At 51.2% G+C, this 27,821-nt stretch overlaps 7 protein-coding genes across 7 annotated transcripts; 3 read left to right on the plus strand and 4 right to left on the minus strand.

The window, feature by feature from the left end:
- Positions 1–10,078: 10,078 nt before the first annotated feature.
- On the minus strand, positions 10,079–11,301 carry A1O7_01811 (uncharacterized protein; the record flags this gene model as incomplete). Its single annotated transcript, XM_007755847.1, has 3 exons — positions 10,079–10,575; positions 10,652–11,069; positions 11,176–11,301. The coding sequence occupies 3 exons, from the start codon at positions 11,299–11,301 to the stop codon at positions 10,079–10,081; spliced, it is 1,041 nt and encodes a 346-aa protein (XP_007754037.1).
- Positions 11,302–12,198: 897 nt separating this feature from the next.
- Positions 12,199–13,774, minus strand: A1O7_01812 (succinate-semialdehyde dehydrogenase; the record flags this gene model as incomplete). Its single annotated transcript, XM_007755848.1, has 2 exons — positions 12,199–12,336; positions 12,386–13,774. 2 exons carry the CDS (start codon positions 13,772–13,774, stop codon positions 12,199–12,201), a joined length of 1,527 nt encoding a protein of 508 aa, XP_007754038.1.
- Positions 13,775–15,362: 1,588 nt separating this feature from the next.
- Positions 15,363–17,204, plus strand: A1O7_01813 (uncharacterized protein; the record flags this gene model as incomplete). The annotated part of the gene is made up of 1 exon (XM_007755849.1): positions 15,363–17,204. The coding sequence occupies one exon, from the start codon at positions 15,363–15,365 to the stop codon at positions 17,202–17,204; it is 1,842 nt and encodes a 613-aa protein (XP_007754039.1).
- Positions 17,205–18,018: 814 nt separating this feature from the next.
- A1O7_01814 (uncharacterized protein) lies at positions 18,019–18,951 on the plus strand (the record flags this gene model as incomplete). The annotated part of the gene is made up of 1 exon (XM_007755850.1): positions 18,019–18,951. One exon carries the CDS (start codon positions 18,019–18,021, stop codon positions 18,949–18,951), a length of 933 nt encoding a protein of 310 aa, XP_007754040.1.
- Positions 18,952–19,540: 589 nt separating this feature from the next.
- A1O7_01815 (uncharacterized protein) lies at positions 19,541–21,219 on the minus strand (the record flags this gene model as incomplete). The annotated part of the gene is made up of 3 exons (XM_007755851.1): positions 19,541–19,961; positions 20,016–20,281; positions 20,338–21,219. The coding sequence occupies 3 exons, from the start codon at positions 21,217–21,219 to the stop codon at positions 19,541–19,543; spliced, it is 1,569 nt and encodes a 522-aa protein (XP_007754041.1).
- A 2,373-nt stretch (positions 21,220–23,592) lies between these two features.
- Positions 23,593–24,756, minus strand: A1O7_01816 (uncharacterized protein; the record flags this gene model as incomplete). The annotated part of the gene is made up of 2 exons (XM_007755852.1): positions 23,593–24,633; positions 24,706–24,756. 2 exons carry the CDS (start codon positions 24,754–24,756, stop codon positions 23,593–23,595), a joined length of 1,092 nt encoding a protein of 363 aa, XP_007754042.1.
- An 893-nt stretch (positions 24,757–25,649) lies between these two features.
- Positions 25,650–27,493, plus strand: A1O7_01817 (uncharacterized protein; the record flags this gene model as incomplete). The annotated part of the gene is made up of 6 exons (XM_007755853.1): positions 25,650–25,771; positions 25,831–26,036; positions 26,097–26,163; positions 26,226–27,013; positions 27,069–27,288; positions 27,349–27,493. The coding sequence occupies 6 exons, from the start codon at positions 25,650–25,652 to the stop codon at positions 27,491–27,493; spliced, it is 1,548 nt and encodes a 515-aa protein (XP_007754043.1).
- Positions 27,494–27,821: the final 328 nt, after the last annotated feature.

Consider the following 27,821-nt stretch of genomic DNA (forward strand, 5'->3'; position numbering starts at 1 on the left):
GTCTGGCTAGTCATATATGGCCGACATCTGATTCACGGAGCTGCCAACGAAGATACGATGGCGGGGTTGTGTGTGGACTGACTAATGAGACTGGTTAAGAGGGAATGGACGGGTAGAAGGCAAATTGTCACATGACGCCACTAAGCCTGATATGGCTAGTGGGAGGGTGCCTCCCACCTGCTAAGACGTCTGTGACGCTCTCTCTCTCTCTTCTCTCTCTCTCTCTCTAGCAATTTAGATAGACAACTTAAGGCGCTTGCAGCCCTTGCAGTCATTAAGACTATCGTCTAACCTCTTTATTCTACTTATTAGCATCCGTCCTATTATAGAATAGTAGCAACACTTTTATACTATTTACTATAAATAGATCGACTCTTATATCCTTTATAGTTATTACGCCTATAGAATTACTTTTACCTTACCCTAACCTTTCTTTAAAACGACTTTAAACCTAACCTTTTAGTAAGAACCGTTAAGACGTATTTAGTTTCAACTAATATATTTCTTACTAACGGCTTTAATAATATTCTATAAAGGCTTTCTAATTTTCCTAAGACCCCTCTTACCTCTAAATAAACCTCGGCTAATACGTCGTGTTTCTCGTTAAGAGAGTATACTCCCCCTCGGAGAGAACTGCTAAACGGGCTAGAGCGCTGTTAAATATTTATTACCGGCTACGGTACTTAGGTCTTTATTAATAATATTTCTACCTTTTAATAATAGCTACCTGTTACGAACCGACCTTCATGCGGCCTGCCGGGCCTGGCACAGAAGGGAAGGTCAAGCGAGGAAGTCAGCCTCGTTGGCAAGGCTGACTCGGGTCACGTGATACCCTAAAAAGGAAATAAGCCGTTGCATATGTTGTATCGTTGCAGGGCATGGGGCCGTAACGAAGGCAACCATACAACGCCCAGACTTTCCTAGATAGGAAAACTACCTGTGTATATAGTCACAGCTAGATACACTTCTATAGGAGGTGTAGTCAACTTCAGTTAACATTGCGCTCAAGGAGATACAGTACAAGTGCTGTGTCCCGTCTGACGATCTGTTCGACATTGACCTCTGCTCTACCCCCGATACTCAAGAACCCCGAGGGTTACCTGTATGCTCACGTGTCCTCATACACGCTGCGCGAAGGCAATTCTTAACACTTTAACTACCTCTTAACGGTATCATTAGACAATATCGAAACTCGTTCGATCCCCCTCGCCGACAGGATCCGTCCGATCCTCGGCACCCAACCCAACTCCAGGACCTTCGTCATATAGCATCACTCAGGCAACAGGAGAATAAGGTGATAAGGACTATTGTAAGGTTAATGCGTATTATGGAGACCGTGCTAAGCTAGGTATGTTTATTGCCTAACTCACGGCCTTCTTTAAGCTTTAACGCACTAAGTACTTAACCTATAAGGATAAGGTCTTATACATCGCTCTTAACATAAAGAGACCAGCGTTTCACTGGTTTAAGCCTATTATAATGGACCACCTAACCTCGCTAGACGGATAGAAGGAGGATGAGACTAAGGAGATCTTTAGGAGTTTTCTAATATTCATCGCTAAGCTTAAATAGATCTTTAGTACTCCTAGAGAGGAATAAGCAGTATCCTAAAGGATCTATTAAATTAAATAAATAGGATCCGCAACGTAATACTTCGCCCTCTTTAAGCGGCTTTAAGTAAAGCTAGACTAGGAGGATAATGCGTTCGCGGCAGCGTTCTATAATAAGTTAAAGAACAACATTAAATATAAACTAGGAGTTAAACGACCGACCGACTACTACGAGTTAGTCGACAGAGCCATCGAGATTGATAACTGGTTATTTAAACGACGGCTGGATAAGTAAGGCTATCGAGGAAAAGCCGGGACTATATACTACTCAGGTAGAAGTGGGTATAGAAGATAGTCCACTTATCAGCCGCAAGGGGATCCTATAGACCTGGACATGATGACGACTCGGACCTTACGTTATAAAGGAGGGTTTAAATGTTTAGGAGGATATGGAAGGAATAATAAGAAAGAGAGACGTAGACGCGAAAACCTGTACTATACTTACGGAAAAGCCGGATATCGTGCACGAGATTATAAGTAAACGGCTTACGGACTGTATATAATGATGAGCGACGATATAGCCGGTATAGGAGAAATAAAGGCCGATACTCCTATTAGGGTTATAGTAGTCACCGAGGGCCAGGACTAGATAGTATAGAAGGGCCATTAGAATTCGGATACGCAGGGCGTAAGTGAGCTAGGGAAGAAGGAGTTCTAATAACGAGGAACTGATCCTAACGAGGTAGGTTAAGCCTTAGATAAAGAAGTATATTAACAATAAGAAAAACCGATTAATTACGTAGCTAGATTTAAGTATCTAGACGCTGCGTACGAATATATAAAACTGTCTTAGACTGCTTGCTACAACGACTCTTACACCATTTACCTTTCCGAAAAGGAAGGAGCTGGATGGTTCCCTCAGAGGAAGAAGTCGAAGAATCGAAGGAGCAAGAAGAGTCGGGAATTTCAGGAGATTCTCGCCCAGGATAGGGACTTATATAACGAACCGGGATTCTGGATAATGAATGCCTAGAATGACGATAAACTACAGTTTATAGTTATTAAATATACAGTAGAGAGGATCTAACTTATCACGCTATACTGGAAAAGTAAGGGTTATGATCCTAGCTATTAGGAAGGAACCTAGTGCACCTATATAGTGTTTAACGTAAACTAAGAAAGGGAAAAGACGCTATATATCCTGACGTTCTTAATCTGTCGTAATATAGAATGCAAAGAAATTAGAATGCATTTCCATTAGGGAAGTAATAAACGAATCGAACTTATCGAGATACCCGATACTAGCCTTAGAATGATGGGCACGGAAGAAGCCCTAGAAGAACAGAAACCGGATTAAAGGATCGAGTCCGAGGACGATAATGACGGCATGCCGATGACAGACTAGGACGGCTAAGCAAATCGAACAGCGGTCGTGCTGAGATGGTCGCTGTACTATCTCATAATTATTACTAACCGGTGGTATAAGGAGTTATGCTAATAGGATAATTATAAGGAAGAAACTTAACACTACCACCTTATATTCGATCCCGAAATAGAACTACGAAAGTATATAAAGAAGATCTAGTTTAATTACTATATAAATCCGGACTATAAAGATAAAGAGAACTTTTATATACACTAAAGTGTATAGCTAACTACGGTACGGATTAAGCAACCCCCGGAGCAATTAGAATAGATCCTAAAAAGGCGCTGATAAGGAAATAGCATCAACATAATAGTAGAAACACTAGGCACTATAGAAACTATAGTTAATAAGCGAGGCAACAACGAATATATTGCGGAATATTTTGTATACTGCGACACCATCTATAAGCACTACTACACGGTATATGTACACTTATTTAATATTAACCCGGAATACCTACACACAGCTATACTATTACACACATATAATAAGATGATACAACGAAACCTAATGTGTAAACGATAAGAATGCATATAGAGACGACATCTACACCTCTATTTCTCTAAGCAAGAACTCAACATGGTCACGGGACTATCATATAACCCGGATATAGTTAAAGCCGTTATAGATGAACGATCTACCGCAGACTATATCGCCGAATACTTCACGTGTTGCGATTATAGCTGCGAGTATAGAGAAGAAGCGCACCTTTATATTTATAATGTTGATCTAGATTACAGCGACATCGCGCTGACACCAGATTAATACAGTTTATTACTAGACTACGAGAATAGAGATTATTAATAGGACCTATAGCCCTACCGACACCTACTAAAAAACTTGTAGGCACTGACCTAAAGAGGCCAGATTAGTTGCTAAAGTTACCTCAGATAACCACTGGATTATACCTAATCCTGTTAGATATCCGGAAAGAGCATCTCGTCTTTAAGGCACAGCTCGCTAGAGTCGACATTAGGGTTATGATCGACAGTAGCGCTAATAGTAACTATACTAGCAGAGAAATTACTAAATAACTAGCTAAGTATTAACGAAAGAAACCACTACCCTATACCCTATTAATGGCTGATGGCAGGACGGCTAGGATAGTATAAGAAGAGCTTCGAAATATAGCCTTTATAATCGGACAATATAAAGAGACGATTACCCTCGACATCACTAAGATCCTAACGTATAATATCGTGTTAGGTATAATATGGCTTTATAACTACAACCCCTATATTGATTAGTAAAAAAGGAAAATCATATTTTCGTCATGCAGTACGAATAAGAAAAAGGGAGATCAATTACCTCTAAAGGCCCCTATCGAGGAAAGAGCGATAATAGTACGACCGTAGGGAAGAAATACACTAGCTGGCTCTAGTGTTATAGAGATTCCCCCGGAATACAAAGACTTTAAAGATATCTTTAAAGAGCGCGAGGGATTAGCGGCGCTACCGGAATATAAGCCATAAGATCACGAAATACTAATCTAGGAGGGTAAGGAGCCCCGATACACCGGATGGCTAAAAAGGCTATCCTAAAAGGAAGAGGAATTCCTTAAGGATTACGTGGAAAAACTCGAGGCTAAGGGCTTTATATGTAAATCAACATCGCCCATCTCTTATAGAGTGCTTTTCGCACCTAAAAAGGATGGAGGACTACGCCCTTACATCGACTTCCGACCACTTAACGAGATCACGATTAAAAATAGATACTCGCTTCCACGAATCGATAATATATAAGATCGACTCCTTAGAGCTAAATACTTCTCGGCGCTCGATATTAGGGACGCCTACTACTGAGTACGAATAAAGAAAGGAGAGGAATGGAAAACGGCTTTCAAAACTAGATGGGGACTCTGGGAGTATCAGGTGATGCCTTTTAGACTAACTAATGCCCCCGCCTCATTTCAAAGCTTGATTAACGACACGTTGAAGGACTTCTTGGACGACTTCGTAGTAGCATACCTCGACGACGTCCTGATCTTCTCGAAAACGTACGAAGAATATGTGGAACATGTACGAAAGGTACTACGACGATTGCAGGAGAAATAGCTCCCGATTAAACTCAGTAAATGCGAGTTCTATAAAGATAGTATAGCTTTCCTAGGCTATATAGTGTTAACTAGGGGACTATAACCAGACCTAAAGAAGGTCGAGGCAGTACAAGACTAGCCCGAATCGACTAATATTAAAGAAGTATAAGTAGCACTTAGATTTATAAACTATTACCGAAAGTTTATTAAAGACTTCTTAAAGATAGTAGCACCTTTATTAGTACTAATAAAGAAGGACACTATATATAACTTTAACTAAGATTACAGGAGAGCTTTTAAGGATATTAAGGACCGACTTATATCGGCACCCATCTTAGTAATCTTCGATCTAGATAAAGAAGTTATACTTATAAATAGATGCATCGGACTATACCATCGAAGCCTACCTCACGTAAAAGGATAACGACGGATAAGCGAGACTAATCGCATACTACTCCAGAAAGATAACTAGACTAGAAACAAATTACGATATACACGACAAAGAACTACTAGCGATAGTCGAAGCACTACGCGAATGGAGAGTTTACCTCGAAGGACCTAAGTACCCTGTACAGATCTACTCGGACCACAAAAACTTACTATACTGGACGACTACGAAGCAGTTGACCAGACGATAGGTACGATAGGCCGAAACGCTCTCGGTATACTGGTTCAAGATAAACTATGTGCGCGGAACAGAGAACGGAAGGGCAGACGCCCTAAGCAGAAGACTAGACTATAAGGAAAACTCACACCTAAAACCGGCCGCTATTCTCAAGTAGGAAGATAACCAACTTATATACCGAACATTACTTACGGATACGCTGGTAATTATAGATATCGAGCTCACTAAAGAATAAAAGAAAGAAATCATTAAAGGACGACATAAAGATAAGTCAGTAGGACATCTAGGGGTGAATAAGACTATTAAACTAGTCACGAGAGACTTCACCTAAAGGGGACTAAGGAAAGATATTAAAGAGTACATTAGGGAATACGATATATATATAAAGGCGAAATATATACGATACAGGCTATACGGGCTACTATAAACAGTAGAACTTAAGGATGAGTTATAGGCCCGAATCGCACTAGACTTCATCGTTAAACTACTATAGTCTAAAGAGCCACTTATAGAGACAGACTACGATAGTATTATTGTAATCACGGATACACTCACGAAATACGCTCACTTCATACTCTAGAAGGAATCAAGTACAGTAGAGGAACTAGTATACGCTTTCACGAAGACAATCGTTGCGCAACACGGAACACTAAAGGAAATTATATCCGATAGGGATAAGCTATTCACGTCGCAGTTTTAGTAATCACTAATGGATCTAACGGGAATACACTAAAAACTATCCACGGCATATCATCTATAGACAGACGGACAAATAGAACGGATTAACTAAACACTTAAACAGTACCTACGGTGCTACGTCAACTATTAATAAAATAATTAGGTGGAACTGCTACTAATCGTATAGTTCGTATATAATAACTTAAAAACTATAATAGGAATATCACCATTCTACGCAAACTACGGAAAACACCTAAATATTAAAAAAGATGTAAGAGGACTACGACTAATAGCGGAAAAAGCGAAAATCTCGGTTAAGAAGTTATAATTACTACATAAAATAATAAAATTAGAACTATATAAAATATCACAAAAAGCAATAAAATACGCGAACAAGAAAAGATCTAAGGGACCAGATTTTCAGGAAGGGGAGAAAGTCTATATCCTACGAAAAAACATCAAAATATAAAGACTAAGTGATAAGCTGGATTACACTAAGATCGGACCATATAAAATCAAAAAGAAACTAGGACCAGTAATATTTAAGATGGAATTGCCAGTAGGTATAAACATCTACCTAGTATTCTATAAATCACTACTTAAAAAAGCACCTTAGAACGCCACGCTAGGACCAGTCCTAATCCACGAGGAAACACAAGAGCCACTGTACAACGTGGAACGAATCGTGGACCACCGAGGAACTAAACGCCGACAACAATACCTAATTAAATGGTTAGGGTATAAGGATAGTGAAAACACGTGGGAACCTAAGGAAAACCTACCCGCGGACCTCATTAAATAATACCACTAGAATAGGGGTATAAGGAGCTAGCCAGCCGCTGGCTAGCTACTACCTTCGAAATTTAGGATCTTATTCCAGTCGACTAACTCGGTTAGGGGCGTATCCTACTAGATAAAGTTAGGCTCGGCTAGAGCCACCTTAGCTCGGGCTGGTGCCTTATTGAAGGTACCTAGCGCCATCATCTCTCGTTTTAATATATTACTAGACACCTTATCTAGCTTCGTAATAAAGTCCTGTAAGGAGGAGTCTTCCTCCTCCACCTCGGCCATCTTATACTCTAACGCCGCCAGGGATCGGTGGGCATCCACTAATGTTTTTCGAAGACGCGCGATCTCGCGCCTCTTAGCCCTCGACTTAGCCGATAGTTATTTCTTTTGCTCTCCTATCTTCCGGAGCTCCTCCACGGAAAATGTTTCGTCACACTCTCTCCGATGCCGAAGACACGCCGCGCACTTTACACTCTACTCTCTCGAGTAGAAATATACTTTACTATAGTTTATACACTCGGTATAAGACACTATAGCTTCGGTCTTTTTAATAAATTTAATATAATCAGCGATCTTATTTTAACGCTGCTGCTAGGGAACGACAGGTTTAGAAGACTTAGGAGGTTTAGGGTTCGACTTATACACCCTAAAGGCCTATATAGTTAGCTATAAGAGAAGAGGAGATAATAGACAATGATAGAGGAGGGCTGTAGCCTACCTTAAGTACATTACGGACAACGAACAGGCTAAGGAGGGGAAAGTGTTACGAACCGACCTTTATACGGCCTGCCGGGCCTGGCATAGAAGGGAAGGTTAAGCGAGGAAGTTAGCCTCGTTGGCAAGGCTAACTCGGGTCACGTGATACCCTAAAAAGGAAATAAGCCGTTGTATATATTGCATTATTGCAGGGCATGGGGCCGTAACGGAGGCAACTATACAACGCCTAGACTTTCCTAGATAGGAAAACTACCTGTGTATATAGTCACAGCTAGATACACTTCTATAGGAGGTGTAGTCAACTTCAGTTAACATTGCGCTCAAGGAGATACAGTACAAGTGCTGTGTCCCGTCTGACGATCTGTTCGACATTGACCTCTGCTCTACCCCCGATACTCAAGAACCCCGAGGGTTACCTGTGTGCTCACGTGTCCTCATACACGCTGCGCGGAGGCAATTCTTAACATTTAAGCGAGAAACGCAGCAGACGATTATAGGAACGAAACGATAATTAAGGCGAAACCGGTTTACTAGAGATAGTAGAGTAAGCCGAATAGAACGCCGCCGTTATAACAGCCTAGGATAACGCCGCCGCTAACACTACTAGTAATAATAACGCCTAAACAGCAGCCTAGAATAACGCCGCCGCTAGTACTACTAGTAGTAATAACGCCTAAATAGTAGCCTAGGATAACGCCGCTGCTAGCACTACTAGTAATAATAACGCCTAAATAGAAGGCACGCGAAACATTAGTTAGTAAGCGAATAAGAAGAACGGGATTTAAAGACTACGAAGGACTAGGGAGCTTTCCGACGACACTGATAAACAAACGACGAAGGATGTAGACGAAGATAAAAGGCGTATAAAGGTAACGAAGGTTATATTAGATAATACCGAGGACGGTGAAAACACTATGGATAGTGTTTATTTAAGGGAAGGGGGTATATTATTATATAACGCCACTAAGCCTAATATAGCTAGTAGGAAGGTGCCTCTCACCTGCTAAGACGTCTATAACGCTCTCTCTCTCTCTTCTCTCTCTCTCTCGATAGCAATTCAGATAGACAACTTGAGGCGCTTGCAGCCCTTGCAGTCATTAAGACTGTTGTCTGACCTCCTCATTCCACTCGTTGGCATCCGTCCTGTTACATAAATACATAGTTGCCGTAGCCACTCTTGAACCATGCACGAGAGTCCCTTGCCCAAGCTTGCTGTGGAACTAATGGGTAGCGAGCTACAGAGGCTCATGGATGTAGTTCTGCTATGCATCCCTATATGCTGGCTCGATGGCTGATTGATGTATCTGGTTCATCATGATAGCACGATATTGTCAGGACAAGATTTCGATATATGCACCGTACGGCCACACTCTGTCTGCAGTTCAAGCGTTTCGAATGCGAAAGTGATAACATGTAAGATTTCTCTACATTGTCAGCAAGTTCATAGGCCATGAATTGTTGAGTTTTGAAAGCTTTTCGTATTCAACTACTGACTCTACCGAACGATTTGCTCGATACCCACGTTATTTAGGAAGTCGAGACCTTTCAGAGACTCCAAATAGTGGTTGCCAGGGGTAAACGCTGACCAGGTTGAGTATCCTACTGCGGATCCAGAAGTTGGAGGAGCGCTGAGAATTTCTTGCTGGTGAGGTGAAAAGACCTTGTACCCCACATTCAGTTCTTCCAGCCAGAGCGGTCCCCGTAGCTCTATCTATCTCGAACATTGGCAGCTGGCAAAACCAAGAACCTCGTACAATGCGTTGGCTCATTCTTTGCCCAGCAGCTTTGGGAGCTCGCTAACAAGGCCACGTACCATTCAAAAAACCGCACCCTTGAAGAGATGGACAAAGTCTTCGGAGGCAATACCAACGCCCAAGCCGCTGAAAACGCGAGGTTGGCCTGGACGCCTTCTTGGAATGAAACCACCTCGTCGAGATCATCGAGGCCTATGGCGAGGTTCGAAAATGGTACAGAACACCGTCCAAGGAAGAGTGCCGATGTGACTGAATACGTCGAAAAGGTGTGAAGGAGGTTGGGCATGGAACAACAGGGGGCAGGAAAGGTTGCTTACAGCCGTTGAGGCTGCAGCCCGGTGCACTGAGCTCAAAGTCGGCAGAAATATCGTATTCTCCCCTAGGAAAGAACAGGGATAGTGTTCATCTGTCTTGCGATAGTATACATGGTCACCTAGGTGCCAAGTTGACCTATAGCTATTGCCTTTTTTTCCCTACTCACACCTTTCTCGGCGTCTGTAGCCTTTAAGAGGAAAAGTCCACAATCAGTCTCTTACCCTGCATCCTGCCCTCCTCCATGAGGGTGATCATCTCCCCAATCTGTTCAATCTTGAAGAGCTGGCTAGGGCTTTCGATTCCATGGTCCTTGGTGAACTGGGCGCATTCAGTAAACATTGGTCGAGTGCCATGATTACTCGCTCCGTGAATGGTATATCTCTCCAAGGGTACTTCGTGAGCCGGGAAGCTGATCTCCCCTTCTGGCACACCGACACTGACAAACCGTCCGCCAGTCTTGACGATCTGCTGTCCAAAGCGATATCCAGCGTTGACGCCAGCGTAGACCACGACCGCGTCGACTCCCCGGCCGTGTGGCACCAGTTTCTTGATCTCTTCCACGGCATTTTGGTTGGTACGGGAATTGATTATGTGTTTGACGCCGGCCTGTTTGGCCGTTTCCAGGATGGAGTCGTCGATGTCGATGGCCACCACGTTCAGCCCTTTGGCGACGGCATAGCGTATGCCTATTCAAGGGGAGGGGTCGTTAGACAGACGGACAAGCCATGTCGTCGCTATAGGAGCAGAAGCGGGCTGACTTACCAAGTTGGCCAACACCACCGCATCCGACCATTCCTATCCACTGGCACTTTTCTAACTTGGCCACCTTGACACTGTTGTACGAGGTGATCCCTGCACAGCAAATCGGAGCGAACTTTCGGGGATCAACACCGCTGGGCAGGACAAAGGCCGCATTCGGATCCACAAGGATGTACTCTTGCAGAAAGCCGTCGCAGGCGAAACCTTGCATTTTGAACTTTCCTGCCTCGCAGAAGGCGTAGTACTTGGCGCAACCCTCACACTTCCAGCACGCCCGCAGGCCATTCAGAAAGCCGACCTTGTCGCCGACCTTGAAAATGTCCTTGACGTCGCGTCCTATCTCGATCACCTCGCCAACGGCCTCATGCCCGATGGTGACTGCCTTGTCCTCCGTAAACGGCGCCTTGCCGTGAAGGACGAGCTGCTCGAGGATGAAGAAGACGGCATTAGCCTGGGCACACTTTACGGACGCAACGATAGGAATTCGGTTTGCCTGGCTGAGGCCGTGCCGAGTCAGACCTACCTACCATGTCGGAGTGACAGAGTCCTGAGCTGATTGTCTTGACCAGCATCAGGTCATTCTCGAGCTGAGGCAGAGGTATGCGTTGGACCTCGACCTTGCCGGTGCTCGGGTCGTAGCGGGCGGCCTTCATGGTTTGAGCGGCCGTCTTCGACAGCATTGCAATAGATGCTGTTAGTCCGGGGCAGTTATTGGTAGTAGGCTGGATTAGGGTCGTCGTGGTCGTCACAGGGTTGGGCTGGACGTCAATGAGGGTGTTGTAACTACAAATCTGCCATTCCTCTCCTCCTTCTCTTGAGTTTTTGTATCGTTACTCCGGAGAATGAATTCATTTGTTCGTGTTGCCAGGCCCGCCGAAGTGGGCGAGCACGGCCATAAGTGGCAAGGCGCGTGGCCACGTCCGTGGGTCGCTTCGGCAGCTGAATCCCGACCTCCAGTCACCTTGGCCGACGGGGACCCCGGAGCACAGCCAGTCCGGGAGGTTCCTTGGGTTTCTTGTCCCAGTCCTGGGCCCGCCCCAAGTTCGGAGAGCGCGATGCGGTGTCTCCGGCCTCCAGATGACGCCCCAGCCGAGGAGCATTGCGATCGTTATTCTTTGTGTGGAGGAGGCCTCACCGTGTTCTAGTGGACTGCATGACTGCAGCAGTCGAGGCCTACGTTGACCCGGTATCTCGGACGAGGTAGATATCACAGTCTGTCCATGCTCACTTTGCTCATGCTAGCTTATGCCCTTTCTACAGACTGAGAAGAGCAGATCTCGTTGGAGGAGATCTGGGACAAGGCCGCCTACGAAGTTGCTAGAAGTGTCGGGCGAGGAATGCGTTCAGTCGGGCGGTGATGGCTACTTAGTATCTGCTGTCGCCAATAAAACTGAAATCTGATCCAAAAAGATCAGAGACATCAACGTTCCCATACTGTAGACGCCCCGGGCTCTGCTTGCCAGGCGCTTCGCAATGCCTTCTGATTACAGTAGATATTAGGCCCCCAAGCGACCAGCCGGTGTCAAACACAGCACGAGACGGACCTAGCATTAACCGTCGAGGGTCAAAGTGCCGGTCTTTGTGATCAAGTACTCGTTGACGGCCACGTCTTTCCCTGACTCTTTGCCCATCCCACTTTCCTTGATTCCGCCAAACGGCGACTCTGCCGCTGAGGAGTTGCCTGTGTTCTGTCGCGAGTTAGTTCTAGGTCTCACGGAGAGGGGCGGTAATACTGACCAGTCCGATCATGCCAGCTTCCAGCTTTTCGAACATCCTCCACACCCTATCGACATTCTTGGTGAATACATAGCTCGCGAGGCCTAAAGAGGTATCGTTGGCCAAGCGGACCACTTCCTGCTCGGTTTCGAATTTGAAAATTCCGCAGACAGGAGCGAAGGTCTCTTCTGACGCCATCAACATTTCTCCGTTCATATCTTTGAGAATAGTGGGTTCCATAAAGTAGCCTCCGACACCTTGCCCTTGGTCTGACCCTTCGACTTCTATACTATTCTTCAAAGCTTTACCCGTTCCGAGCACGAGCTGAGCGCCGTGCTTAATGGCATCGGCAGCCTGGGCTTCTGCCTTGGCGAGGCCTCGCGGGGTTGTGACTGGACCCATGGTCGAGCCTTTCTTTGCACCATGCCCGACACTGATTTTTGCCGTCTCGTCCACCAACATTTGGGTGAACCTCTCGTATACTCCAGCCTGGACGTAGAGGCGATTTGCCGAAATACATGCCTGCCCGGCATGGCGCCATTTCAAGGCCATAAATTGAGCTAGGGCTTGCTTGAGATTGGCATCGTCAAAGACGATAAAGGGGCAGTTGCCACCTAACTCGAGGGTACACTTCTTTAGGTGTTTAGCGCAGGTCGTGGCCACGATCTTGCCTACACGTGTCGACCCGGTAAATGTAACCTTCTTTACCCGCGGGTGTATCATCATTGCCTCGCTTACGCTGGGCGTATTGTCGAGACTCGTGGTGAGAACGTTCAGTACGCCTGGTGGGAAACCGGCTTGGGTAGCTAGGTGAGCTAGTGTCAGGCAGGTCAACGGCGTCTCCGGGCTCGGTTTCACTACCATAGGACATCCGGCTGCGAAAGCAGCACCGACCTTACGGAGGATCATGGCAATGGGGAAGTTCCAGGGTACAAGAGCGACTGAAACTCCGATCGGTTGCTTAATGACAAAGGTCCGTCGGTCGACAGCGGACGGTGTAAAGACAGAGCCCTGGATGCGTTCAGCTTCGCCAGCAAACCACCAGAGAAACCCGAGCGAGTAGTCCAATTCTCCGTAGGCCTCAGCGATCGGCTTGCCTGTTTCATATGTGAGAATCGTGGCGATATCTTCTTTGGCTTCCACAATTAGCTCGTGCCATTTGATCAGTAGTTTCGAGCGCGTGCGGGAGCTCATAGTGCTAAATGATTGAAAGGCTTGGTGCGCAGACTCAATTGCGGCGGCGACATCTTCGGGTGCCATATCAGGGCACGAAGCCCACTCACGGTCGGAGCCCGGGTCGATGACATCGAAGCGCTTGCCTGATTTTGCAGTGACTGCTTTGCCATGGATGTACGCGTCTTGCCGCAGCAGGTCCGGATTCTTGAGCTTAAAGGGGAGTGTCGGTGACATATTGGCCCTTTCGCAGTGATGGAGGGCCGCAGGCGAAGATCGAACTGAGCGTATATCAGATGGTTTGAGGGTACAGCCGACGAGAGGACATTCGACCAAGGTGAGCTTCGCCTTCGAACACTCGACGCAAGAGGATGCGGATCCGTATTTACTTGGTCCCACGGTCTGCACGCGAGAGCATCTGTACTTACCTGGGGCCAAGTCTGTACAGACCACGACTGGCAGCCTGGTCGGGGCGAATCCAGGATTCGCACCCATGCCCTCGGCCTCCGCTGAGCTTTGCCGCTCGCTGCCCTCGTCCACTTCGGACACGTCTCGAATGCAGAAGTCGGTGCAGACTCAAGTCGGACCAGCGGCCGAGCGGCCCCAAATAGTTCGGATTTAGACCACCGGCACCACGCCAGCCCCTCCTTCATCTGCAGCGTCGAAGTTCAGGAGCTTCTCCTGCCGGGCGTCGCGGAAAAGCCACAGGTACCCGTGCATCCGGCACTGCTACAAATTCGGAGCTATACCACATATTTGACCACGGAAGGCGTCCTTCACCCTCCCAAGTCGTGCCGTCGGCCACGCCCTCATTGCCTCGAATGCACCATTATGATCACTCAGGAGCCCACGTGTTTGTTCTGTGGTAGAGGTGGGAGCATGGTCCGCGTGAACTGGTTGGCAACGTTAGTCTTTGTCCTCAGGATTGATGGACGGGATATGGAAGGGCCAGCCGCTGCCTTGTTCGCTCCAAAAGTCTGCTCTGGTCGCTAGTACTGTGTGCACGTGATGGGCGTCTCTGGAGCACGTGCGGGAGACTGGCTTTTGCAAGCAAAGGCTCGCAGAGGGGGTGGCGTCTAGACACTTGACCACTCCGCTCCAGAGTCTTCATTTAGACGAGGCTGGGATATTTTTTCTATGGAGCTCGAGGCCACCAGATGCGTGCTGTATGTACCCTACAGCCGTCCACGTCTGGGGAAATGTGGGGCCGAGGAGGCCCTTGCATGGTGCCGGGACTTGGGGAAACTCGGTATTGTATCACCGAGGGCGACCAAGACACTATGGGCTCTTTGGCTTGCCGTAGCCAGCCTAGCGCGTATAAGCACAGGATCTCCAGGAATATCCACGATCTTGAGTCGCGAAGCCTCCGGCACGTGACATGCACCCCGCCTTGTTCGCCTCCCCCTGGCCCCTCCCTGACAGGGCCAAGAACGCGTGGCGGTCTCCCCACAGAGCAGGGACCATGACTGGCTCAAGCAAAACTGACTGCCCCGAGTGACCCGACCTCATCGACCTCTTCGTCCCTCATCAAAAATTCGCCGGGTGACGCCCCGAGTGCTCGTTTTGTTGCACGGAAGCATGAATCAGATACAGCCATCGAAAGTCACAAAGAGCAAGACACGCTCTGGCCATGGAAGCTCGCTCGCCTGCACATACTGCAGGTCAAAGAAAATCAAGGTAGGCGGCCGAGAACCCCGCGGCGAGCGACAACAGCTGAACGCGTGTCTGACAACGAGACAGTGCGAATACACCGCAGACAGCTGCCTCAAATGCAGGAGATTGAACATCCTTTGTGTCTTCCCCCGCGAGGACCAACGTAGGAAGTATGGCTCCGCGCTGCTATTGCTCTGGCGCATCGTGTACTAATCGGTGGCGAAGCAACACCACCGCGAAAACCCAGATCGAACAGCTTCAAGCCCGCATTACTCAGCTGGAAGCGGCGCTCGAACAGTCACGCGCGCAGAACGGCGCGCCGCTTCCAGCTTCACAGGATTTGCCTCCAGCGGCCATCAGCAATAACACCCCGACGCCTCTTTTCACCGGCCCACAGAACAACAACATTATCTCGAGACTATGCCAGCGGCAGTGGCAGCTGAACAGCGACGCCGAAGGCCAGTACAAGTTTTTCCGCCCCACGTCGAGCTTGCACCTCACCGAAAGCGTTTCCCTGTCCGTCCTGGGCGCGTGGGAGGAGTCGCCCGTGACGGACGACGCCCTGACCATTGACGACATCGACGACGAGACTCAATCCCATCTTCTGGACCTCTACTGGCACTACCAACACACCAGTCTCCAGATATTCCACAAGCAAACCTTCCTTAATGCCCGGGCCGCTAGACACCCCAAGTATGTAAGTAAGACCCTACTATACTGTATATTTGCGTGCGGTGCGCGAGTGTCGCCGCGCCCTGCGATCAAAGCAATGGTCCTACCCGAGGGCGATGATGACCTGGACGACAACCAGCCACATCTCATCGCGATGATTACAAAGCATATGGAGGAGGAATTAAAGCGGCCCCGCATTACCACGATACAAGCACTTTTACTGCTGTCATTCATCTACTGTGCACTGGGCCAAGACACGAAAGGCTGGCTCCTGACTGGCCATGCGTGCATGTTGGCCATCGACTTGGGCATTCACAAGAACCTCGTAACCCCGACAGGGGCACCGGCGCCTTCGCCCGAGGAGCTGGTGACCCGACAGTTGACCTACTGGGGCTGCATGATGTTTGATAGATTCTGGGCCCTGTACCTGGGACGCCCAGCCTGTCTAAAGGCGGACGGGTCGTCTTTGGATTGCGCCCCATGGGTCGAATTGGAAGATCCCTGGGAAGCTCGCATGGCTCGTGCCTGGGCCACGCTGGTCAAAACCACGGGCGACATCTGCGAGGCCCTCAACTCGGAGGGCTGCACCCTGGAGCGGCTCGAGCAGCTGGACGGCCAACTCCAGTCCTGGCACGACAATCTGGACGAGTCGAATCGCTATCGCAAAGACACGTCCCCGTCCGTCGTGACCATGCACCTACAGTATGCCGCCGGCAAGATCCTACTCCATCAGCCAAATGCCAAGTTTGGCAGTCGTTTCACCGATCTCGACAGCCGAAGCTCCGACTCTAGGAGACAGTGCGTGCATTATGCCACCGAGGTGGCGCGATACCTGCAAGACTATCGCTTGAAACACGGGGATGGCTCGTCCCTTCTCGGGATCGCGCTCCACTGCATCGCCACTGCTGTAACAACACTCATTGCGTCCATTGCGGAGCGAGGCTCGGACAAACGGGCGCTCGAGTTGTATTCACTCAAGATCTGTGTGCGGACTCTGAGCGAGATGGAAAAGTCCTACCTGGTCGCGCGGAGGGTGAGAAAAATCACCCAACTCATTATCCGAGTGTGCCACCTAGAAAAGGAATACCAGTCCAGCCACGACTTGCCAACACCGGTCTCGACCGATCAACACGACTGCCCGGACCCGCAGATTGACGGTGGAGCAACGATGCAAGACCCCTCGCTGACTGGAAGTAGCATGTTTGCCCAAGCGGCCATGACCAGCTACAGTCCTTTTTCTTTTGACGAACTCATGCCATTGTCTGCACAAATGGACATCTTTCACACGTTTGATACCGAAATGGAGACTGGACAAAGGGCGTTCTCGGGAGCCTTTGGCTGATTCGGATGTAAAGGTTCGGGCAGGATCTTTGGGGGTGTGCGGATGGAACACTGGATACTGTACTTGGGGCCACTAATGCAGTGGCTCATTCTACCTTATTGCATCTCATTCTCGCCGCATAGCTGCCTGGACTTGGCACCGGGGTGTAAATCACACCAAGTCTCTCCAAAGATATTAAGAATATAGAGCTCCTTACACGTGACCTGGTATCGTTCACCGGACGATCTCCGCGGCCGTGGCATACGGAGGCATTCGAGTGGAGTGTGGGTTGCGCGACCGGGCTCGGGAACATCGCTCAGGCTCTGAGCTCTGCCAGGCGTGCACAAGCTCCTGATCGAGGCTACGCGGAGCACGCCGACCATATGGGGCTTTCCGTGAGGCGGACCACAATAGTGGTGGAGGAGAGAAGACGGCGCTCGAAACCCGAGTCGGGGGTCGAGGCCGGAACAGAGCGTGGGCCAACCAATCGACCGGGCTCACCGTCCACGCTCCAGGGTCTTCTGTATAGCTCGGCGGCGGCATCTCCGACTGTTCATCCTGGTCCATATCTCTATTCAGTGGATCCTTGGCCACGTACGAGGTGGCCGAGGTCCATTGCTTGCAGTATTGGAGAATGGCCACGGCTCAGGCAGTCTGGCATGTCGTAGCGCGTCCTGAGACTTAAAAAGGTGCTTTTGCCCTAATCCCTCCCCAGGTTTGGCGCGTGTAGGACTTGTTGCTTGCTGACCGCGAGGCCACTTGACACCCATCACACTTCAACGCTCAGCCATTGCCCGTCCTCCATCACCAAAAGGTTCTTCGTCCCGCCGCCACCATGGTAGCTGAACTCCCGCCCCCTCTATTCGGCAATATTGCTTCGCTGCAAGATCGCGTGGCTATCATCACCGGCGCTTCGTCGGGTCTTGGGCGCGCCATTGCACAGGCTTACGCCGCGGCGGGCGCGTATATCATCAATGCCGACCTGAGGTCAGATCCTCCCCCGGCGCCCATCGTCGCGTCGAAGGCGAAGGGCACCGACATGACCACCCCCACCACAGACCTGATCAACGCCAAGTGGCCGAGCTCACGGGATGGTGTGCCCAGAGCCATCTTCGTCAAGTGCAACGTTACCGATGAAGAAGCCGTCCGCAACACGGTCGCCGAAGCGGTCCGGACGTTTGGCCGCCTGGACATCATGGTGAACAACGCCGGCATCTCCGCCGAGACTTTCATCAAGGACTACAATGGCGAGACGAAACGCATCCACGAGACCGACCTGACCGTCCTGGATCGGTCGCTCGCGGTCAACGTGCGCGGCGTCTGGCTCGGCATCAAACACGCCGCGGCCCAGTTCCTGAAGCAAGAACCTCATCCCGTCTTCGGGACCCTCGACTCCGACGTCCAGCGCGGCTGGATCATCAACATCGCCTCGATCTTGTCGTCCGTCGGTCTGGAGGGCAACACCAGCTACTGCGCGTCCAAGGGCGCCGTGCTCAACCTGACGCGCGCGGTCGCTCTCGAGTACGCTCCGGACGGCATCCACGTGAATGCCATTCAACCCGGCTTCACCGACACACACGTGCTGGAGAACATGTACGCCAAAGTGGGCAAGGAGGAGATGGAGAAGATGTTGAAGAACTCACACCCGATGGGACGGACAGGCCGGCCCGACGATATTGCCAAAGCCGCCGTGTTCCTGGCTGGTGAGGGCGCTGGCTGGATGACCGGCCACGGGCTGGCTGTGGACGGCGGTTACCTGGCGCGGTAGACGGGCTGGAAGCGGAGGTGGATCCAGGAAAGCAGCATTGTTCGTTCTTCACGGAACAGGCCAAGCCCAAGACCAGACGAATTCCAGTTGAAACGATATAGAGAAATGATGCATCAGTGGGCGTTTTGTGTCGCCTTGTTGTCCTCAAAAGTCTTTTTCCAGGCCCCCATGGCTACCGTGCTTGTTGACCTTCTTGCCAAACTACTAGACTTCTGCGAGATCCTACGCAATCTCCTAGTGTACGGTGGAAATCTTTCGCTACCTGGAAATCGGTGAACGTGTGGCGGCGCAGATATATGCTTTGGTTGGCTGGTCAGGGTGGTATCGACAATTGGGTTCAGGAACCAACTCGCACTGTCAATCAAGTCACTACGTGTATAATCCTGGCCATTCTTGAAACTATTTAACCTGTCCGAGTCGTCATACACAGGTTGTTCTTTAGGAATTGGCCTCCGCTGGAACGATATGATGCCACCCCCATGACGCTCCTTTGCGCCAGACGCCGCGCATACACGCAGACATCCAATCCACCCAGGCTCTCGGCGTTACTCCCGGGCTCGCGCGCACAAGTCCTCGCTCCGACCCTCCTTCACTTCTCCACCTGCGCAGAGGCAGCCTTGTCCTCGACAAGTTTCGGCTGGAACACGCCACCCTCGGTCTCACGCAAAGCTTGTCTTGCCATCTCCTCTTTCTCCTCGGCGGTAGCACTGTACCACTGGTGCGCCACGGTGAGGTCATCGCCAAACACGTGACCAATCTCCTCGAGGGTTCGGCCCTTGGTCTCGGGGAACAAGAAGTATACGGATGCGATGTAGAAGGCGCTCGGGATGATCAAGACGAGGTAGAACTTCCAGCCAATGTTGTTGAGAGCCACGGGAGCGCCGACAAGCGGCACTTCGCTGCTCAAGTAAAACATGGAGAGACCGAACGCGACGCCCTTGGGACGGAGATGGTTCGGGAAGATCTCGCTGATATACACATACTGTGTTGCGTCGATGAATGTGGCGAACCTAAGTGACTTGAGTTAGCTTCGTTAACAAGATTTTCACCAGCGACCGCCGTACCAGAAGATATAGAACCAGATGAAGAAGACGCCCGCCCGGAGACCGGCGGAGTTGTCTGTGTTCAGGAACTGCGCCGTGATGGCGCACAGGAAGATCAGACAGCCGACGCAGCCACTGGAGCCGATGAGCAAATACAAACGACGCCCGAATCGGTCAACCGTCATTGCGGCGTAGAGGTTGCCAAAAATGGTCAAGGTGCACCAGCAGCCATTGAGCAGGAGGGGGGTCGAGCCGGAGAAGCCCAGGCTGGCATAGATTAAAACACCCTTTTGAAGTGAGTCAGCAGCCGTCGCGGGGTGGCACAGGAGAGGGAAAGACGTACGTAGTTCGTCATAACATAGACACCGAGGAATTGAGTTCCCCAGGTGAGAAGGGCCGCGACAAGGCACCGCTTCCTGTTGGATGGGGTCTTAAAAAGCTGAAGCCCATTCAAGCCCATGCTGCGATCCATCTCGTATTGGCGCTCCATCAGCCAGAACTCCTGGCGCGCTTTGATGTCTTCTGGATCTGCCGCGGTGCGATGGAGCCGTCTCACCACTTCCAACGCCTCCTGTGTCCGGCCCTGCGACAAGAGCCACCGGGGGCTGTAGGGCACAAGCTTACTTCCCAGAAGCAGGATGAGTGGGAACACGACTTGGAATGCCAGGGGAAAGCGCCAGGCGAATTGGTTGGTACCGCTGACAAAGTAGCAAGCATAGCCCAGCCAGGCCGCCAGGGTGTATCCAGTGCCGTACATGATGCCGGTGACACACACCATAGCGCCGCGGGTCTCGGCGGTTGAGACTTCAGCTTGATAGATGGGGACCACACAGGCCAGGACGCCAGCTCCGAATCCCGCGACCACTCTGCCGACGAGGAACATGGCGAGGTCGTAAGCGCCTGCACACAGGGCGCCACCGACTATCAAGACGGCACATCCGATTTGCATGGTCCGTTTGCGCCCAAGGTAGTCGGAAGACCATGCTTGGAAAATGCAGCCCAGGACGGCGCCCGCCGAGTTGACGCCGTTCAAGGCTCCGATCATGTTGGATGTATGGCCATACCCCGGTTCGCCCTCTCGCGCGAGGTTGAAATATGCGTAGAAGTTTGGCTGGCCGACGGTCGAGCCGATGACGGCGAGACCGTAGGCAGAGGAAATGGTGCCGATGGCCACAAAGACCACGACCCACAGGTTGTAGGCGTTGACGATGACTTTGTTGAGCATGGTGAGAGCGGCCAGCCAGACAAGGTACAGAGAGCGTGGGATGCAGAGGCCTCGGAGAGCACGAAGCGTCGACACTTGACGCTTTTATCATCTCATTGACTCCAGACCGAGATCGTGTCCCGAGAAGGGCCATGTAAAATTCGGGGCCCCGGAAACCGGTCGCGTGGGCTCGGAAGCGGTTGCACTATGGCCGATCAACTTTTCACTATACACACCTAAAGACTCCAGCGATTTGGCGCCAACAGGCCGGCGACTATAGACAGGATACCGGTAGTTTGGCCGGGGTCTCCAGCATACTGAATTCTGCCTAGTCAGAGGCCAAGGCTGCCTATTGTATAGCTTTTTCTGCGCCAGCCCTGGCCACGGGGCCCATTGCCATTATCATCATGCCTACTTTGTCGACCATGGATTCTGCATACTGCAGTATGATCATTCCTCCATGTTGGTTTCCCCCCAGGCACTGCGTTTCCGGGCTCGAAAGAAACAACTAAAGAGGCATTGTTGTCTCGCCGTGGCCTTCAGCCACTCCGGGCACTCTAATATGGACGGTCACCCTGAGCGACACGTTCCCTTGGTGGTGCTACGCCCCTGGAATGTTGAGGGTAGCACGCGCAAGCTTCGCTTGGGTGTACTGGGTTTGCTTGGGCAGGCTTGGATTTGCCAGTCTTTGGCCGCCTCTTCGAAAATTCCCTCCGACGGCATGCGATGGTGCAGCAGCCAATCGCACGCATCTCCGAGCCTGGCTCTCTCAAGTGCACATGACTGTCGATTGGGTCAAGGGAATCCAGCCAGGCCCGGACGTCTCGTGGCGCAGGATCAGAAGATTCCTCTTCGTCCTTCCGGGCAATAATGGACTTTGCACAATACTCTGCTCTGAAGGTCATGTTGGAAAGTCAACTCTCCGGCGAAAGGGGGGCCACCAGCTCGGGCGCATCTGGGACCCATTCTCCGCCGGCTGACCGTCACCAGCACGGAGCGGTTTGGTCCTTCGATCACAGATTGTCGTCGGCTTCGTCTCGGAGCTGACAGTGCAGCGAGTCTCAGCGCAATGTATGGAGTAGATGGTATTTTCACTGGGATACTCGCCTCCGACTCTTCATAACACAGGTCTCCGGCATCGGATTGTGTCCTCGCTTCTCTTCGTTCAGCCCAGCCGCAATCGGGAGTCCTGCGGACGGCCTTGCGCTCCAGCCCTGACCAGAGTGTGGATGCTCTTGAACACCTCGGCCTCGACTCTCTGCTCACGTCGCACCCGTTCTCCGTCCGCCGAAACTCGGGAGGGAGTTGCTGACCAATTGTTCCGCTAGGCTGTCTGAGCTTCCCTCGTGCGCTAACGGAGAAGGAGTTTTTCTCACCTTCGACAGCTTCTGGCTGGGTCTTCTGACCAGCTTCATCCTAGTTTTGAGACATGTCCTGGGAGAGAAGACGGTGGGTCACCCTCTTCGGGGGCTCGCCTATGGAGTGGTTGAATACGAACCGTTGAAATGTCAAGTTCGTTTACTCGATCGTAAGTACTATACTACTTCCGTCTAAAAAGCTCATAGGTATGCATCCATTCGGCCATCATTCAAGCACGAAAAGAGCACGCACTGTGCCGAAGTTTGCGGAGGAGCTGATGCAGACCCTGGGCTACTCTCTTCCCAATACCGCCGTCTCGGGTGTCACCCCTCCAACGCGCTGTCTCCCGCAACATGGTTGCCCGTTGAGCTTTGTAGCATGTTATGTTCAACTTACTCAGACGGATGCGTAGGTGCGAGCATCAATGCCGCTGAGTGCAGCTAGCAATGAAGACCATATTCGACGTGCTGCCAGAAAGATATTAGCACAAAGGTCGCCGTAGTGCCATAGGTGTGAACCTTGAAACGACATCAGGCATGTTGATCCAGCCCAGGCCCGATACTCACTGTCTTCACGCTCGTCGTGGCCAGACAGTGATGAGCTTTCTACCCCAGGTTTCTCTTTACTGTTCAGCGCTTGGGCTGTCTGAGGTGTCCTCGTTGTTATTCCCGAACTGTGAAAAGTCATCCGTGGTACAAGAGAGGGCATAGAATCGAGTACCGGCCGGTCCTGCAGATAAAGGAACCAGGCCTCTCGTTTACTCGACACGTAAGTTGTCAATGCTGACCGCCAATTCGTGGCGACTCAGCTCAGCACCTCCATCTCCGGTGGAAATGTGTAGGTCTTGAGGTCGTCAAGCTACGAGGACCAGAAGTGATGATAAGAACCCACACACAGTCCCTGGTAGTCGACCTGCACTGGGGAAAGGCTCCCGATTCAGTGCTTTGTGGGATCCTCAAGTGTGTCTGTACCGTGATCTTGTATTTTCTGAGCACGCTCGACTAGAATCAGCATGTGGCCAAGTCCGACGTTTCCCTACTTTTTCGCCGTGCCTTCCTCGAGCTCCTTATCCACGACGCATATAGCCTTGCCCTTCATCTTCCCAGAATGCGCCAGCTTAACCAGGTCGGGCACTTGTTCCAGTCCATAGACCAGGTTCTTTTCTATATGAATGCCAAACGTTGAGACGTCATTGAGCATCTGCTGACTGACTTCCTGTCCCGCAATCAGCGACCCTTGGATCCGGACATCTCGGAAAAGCAGTTGTTCGAATTCGACGCTGATGTTGGTCGGCGCGGCCACCTGGACCATGGTGCCGTGCATCCTCGTCACCGCGCACGCCAAGGTGGCTGCCGACTCATGTGCGCTCACATTGATGGCAGCAAATGCTCCCGAGCCGCCGGTCAAAGCCTTTACGTCCTCTACCAGCTTGTCTCGACCCTCTCTCACGTCAAGGATGTGCTTGGCACCGGACTTTTTGCAGAGCTCCATGCCCTCATCACGAGCCTCTATCGCGATTACCTGAATGCCTTTGGCCAGTGCGAATTGTATTCCTAGATGACCCAACCCTCCGCCTGCTCCTACAAATGCGAGCCAATCACCACTCTTGGCCTGACTCACGGCGATCGCTCGATATATCGTGATGCCTGCACAGGCCAGTGGTGCTGCGTCGGAAAAACTGACATTGTCGGGGATATGGCAGCTGTTCCGGCAGTCTGCAACGTGGTAATCGGCAAAGGCGCCGTCGACAAAAATGCCAATGTGCCCTTCGATGTTCTCACAGTACTGACGCCAGTCGTCGGGGCCCTGGCAGTTGCTGCATGTGCCACATGGCCCTTTCGGCAAGCCTGTCATTATCCGGTCACCGACTTTGAAGTTGCGCACTTTAGACCCCAGGGCGACCGCGACGCCGGTACCTTCATGAGACGCGGTACACGGTAGCTTTGTCGGGAAAGCAGCTTTGATCACCATGGTATCGGTGTGACAGAACGACGCCGTGGCAGTCTTGAGGAGCATCTCATACTCACCCAGATCCGTGGGGGTGGGGACCCTGCGACTTTCATATGGTTTATTGAACTGTGGCCTCTGGAGTCAGTCTGGTGCTCCTGGGAGTTTTGTCGACGTCGAACACGTCGGAGCTTGCCGTACCTCGACCACTTGGACCGCAGTCATCTGCTCAGGGACGCCTTGAGTCGCCATCTTGCTGTGCTCAACGTTGGCAGAAGTCAGACCAAAGGCGAGTTACTGCTCCAAATATGGACACGGGACACTATCGTCTCAAAGTCTGGGCCGGAACGAAGTGTATGCCGCGTCTGTGTAGCTAGCTCGTCGCGCTGACCTTTGGCGTTTTCACCAACTCCTGACGGTTCCCAGACAATTCGGAATTATCCTCCGATTGGCTCGCTTGGCCCTGGCTGCGGGCATGCGGTGAAGAAGATCATGTCCGAGCATATAGAGCACACTACCCTGAATATAGGGCGAGTTGTTCATCCCTGCGACACCGCGCACCCGTGATCGTCTGGTCTTCCACTCTGGCGATCTGCAGAATGGTGTATGACCAGGAGGGCAGAGGCCGATATACGCCCACGTCCTCGGTACCAGCGCCGAGGGACGGGAGAGGTATGGCCCTGCATGCGCAATCGAAACTCTACGCATAGTACGGCTCGAGCTTGGCCCAGCAAATTATTGCCAACTTCGGAATTCGAGGCTCCGGAGTAAATCCCCGTGGGGCCAGGCCAAGCTTCGTCATGTGGAATACCTGGAGAAGTTTTCTTTGACAAGGGGGCCTGGGGGGCATATACCTTATAAGCAGCTCCCCTGGCTCTGTCCAGAGGCCTAGGACACCATAACACCCTTTCCAAAACCACCTCCAACCGCCGTCATTATGGTAGCAGAAAAGACAGGCGTCACTCTTCACCATGAGACTCCACCAGATGCGGAGGCTCCGGTGGCTCGCCCAGTAGAGGCGGCGGAAGAGCCTGTTGTGACGAAGAAAACATGGGTCGTGGTGGCGGTACGCTCGCTGGTTCACCCGCAGAAGAGCAATCAACTGACCCGAACAGATTCTCTCCTGCGGCTATGGTCTCTCCTTCATGTCCGTCCCCATCATTGCCGCCATCGGCGGCCAACTCGCCGCCGAGTTTGGTGATCCGGTCTCTTCGAACTGGTATGTCGCGTCGTGGACAACCGGCATCTCTGTCAGCTTCATGATGTGGTACGTAACGCTCTCTGGCGTCAGAGTCTCTGCTGCATGGAATCTAACCAATCCCGTAGGGGCGCGAATACGGACGTGCTGGGCCGAAGATGGTTCTTGATTGCAGGACAGGTCATCTGTGTTGCTGCACACTTGATCATTGCCCGATCGACGAATGCGGAAATGATGATTGCTGGCATGGCCGTGAATGGCTTCGGTGCCGCATTGTGTCAGATGGCAGCGTTTGCGCTTCCCGAGCTGCTCCCAAACAAGTGGCGCCATATTGGTACGCACTCTTCGGTCCACCGCCGCCTGGCTGGTTTCCAGAAAGCTGATTTCCTTCTAGGTATCGTTCTGGCCGATCTCATGGTGTACATCATCATCATTGTGTTCCCTGTCACGGCACGATATGGGTAGGTGCTGAGCCCCAATCTTCCAGCATTCTTTGCCAGTCGAAGCTGACCGCGTGCTTCAGCGTGAGTGGAGGTGACTGGCGTGCACATTTCTACACCGGTGCCATCCTCCAGGCCGCCTCATTCCTCGGCCTGTACTTCTTCTACTTCCCCCCAGCGCACCCTCTCGGCCTGCCATTCAGCGAGGCGTTGAGGCAGATTGACTTCATCGGCATCATCCTCTTCATTTGCGCCGCAGTGCCCATTCTCATCGGCCTCGTCTGGACCGGCATTTATGAGTCCGACTCTTTGCATGTTGTGATCTCATTGCCCGTAGGATTCGCCTTACTGGTCGTCTTTGGCCTTTGGGAGACATTCGGGTGGGCCAAACGCCCTCTGACCCCTCCGGCGATCTTCAGCAAACGCAGGGGCAGAGACTTTGCCGCCCCGTGTGTCGCCGTGGCGGTCATCAACATGTTCTACTACTCCAGCAGTCTCATCTGGCCCACCCTCATCGACTCCTGCTACACCACCGCAGGCCAGCCATGGAAAAAGGCCGCCGGCCTCGCCGTGACCCAGGGTGTCGCCATCACGCTGGGCGCCATGGGACTATCCTTCTTGGGAGGTACACTAAAACACTATCACTGGCAACTGACGCTATCCACCGGAGTCATGGTTCTTTTCGGTGCGCTGCACGCCCTGGCCACTCCGGACAATCTCGGCTTGATGTTGGCTTTCATGTTCCTCTGCATGGTGGGATACGGCTGGGCGATCTACCTGTGCATTGCTTTCACCCAGATGGGCGTCGTGCAAGAGCAATTGGGCATCTCAGGCGGTCTGTCTGGAAGCATTCGATTCGCTGGGGGCACTCGTGAGTCCAAACATCATCCTCGCCGTGTGGATCTTCATCACTAACGGCCATCTAGTTGCTCAAGCTGTGTACCAGTCCGTGAACCAAAACGAGATCGCCAAGAAGACTCCCTTGCTGCTGACCAGGGCGGCGGAGCGTGTCGGAGTGCCTGCAGCCCGCATCCCCCTGGTCCTGGAGCTTGCCACCCAGAAGGATAAGCTCCTCGTCGCATTTTCTCCCGCAGTTGTCACGGCGGTGGAACAGGCCCAGCAGGAGGCTGTCGTGGCCGGCATCAAGTAAGTTCCACGGCCAGCCACAACCCGTGGATCGAACTTTGACTAACGATCTGTGTCTAGGATGATTGCGTACACCAGCTTGGCATTCGGTGTGGTTGGCATCGCGGCCTGCATGTACTGCTCGGATGTTGACGCGAAGATGAACGACAAGATTGAAATCTTTTTGGAGAACGATATCTATGCCGAGCGCAATGTGCATCACTAGACGATATCAGCGGCGCCCCATCTTCCTGAAGACCTACTTTGTGTGGTGGTTGCAAGGAAGGAATTCTGTATTGCTTGATCTAGATCGGTGGTGATTGCGGTATCGATATTGCCTCTTTTCGCCCGGCATGATCGGCTGCAACTCTCGAGCAGCTGGTGGTTCTGTGTTCCAAAGTCGACTACTGGTGTGGCTTATTGCGCTGGCTCCTCTTGCGGGCAGCTAGAAACTTCCTTGAGAGGGGGAGGCCGTTCAATTTAGTTGAGCATGGTGTATATATTTCAACTCACAAGCATATCTGCCGACGACTCCCGCCTGTTGGAGACCTGAA

Source organism: Cladophialophora yegresii, assembly GCF_000585515.1.
Source record: "Cladophialophora yegresii CBS 114405 chromosome Unknown aczIN-supercont1.1, whole genome shotgun sequence".
Taxonomy (NCBI): Eukaryota; Fungi; Ascomycota; class Eurotiomycetes; order Chaetothyriales; family Herpotrichiellaceae; genus Cladophialophora; species Cladophialophora yegresii.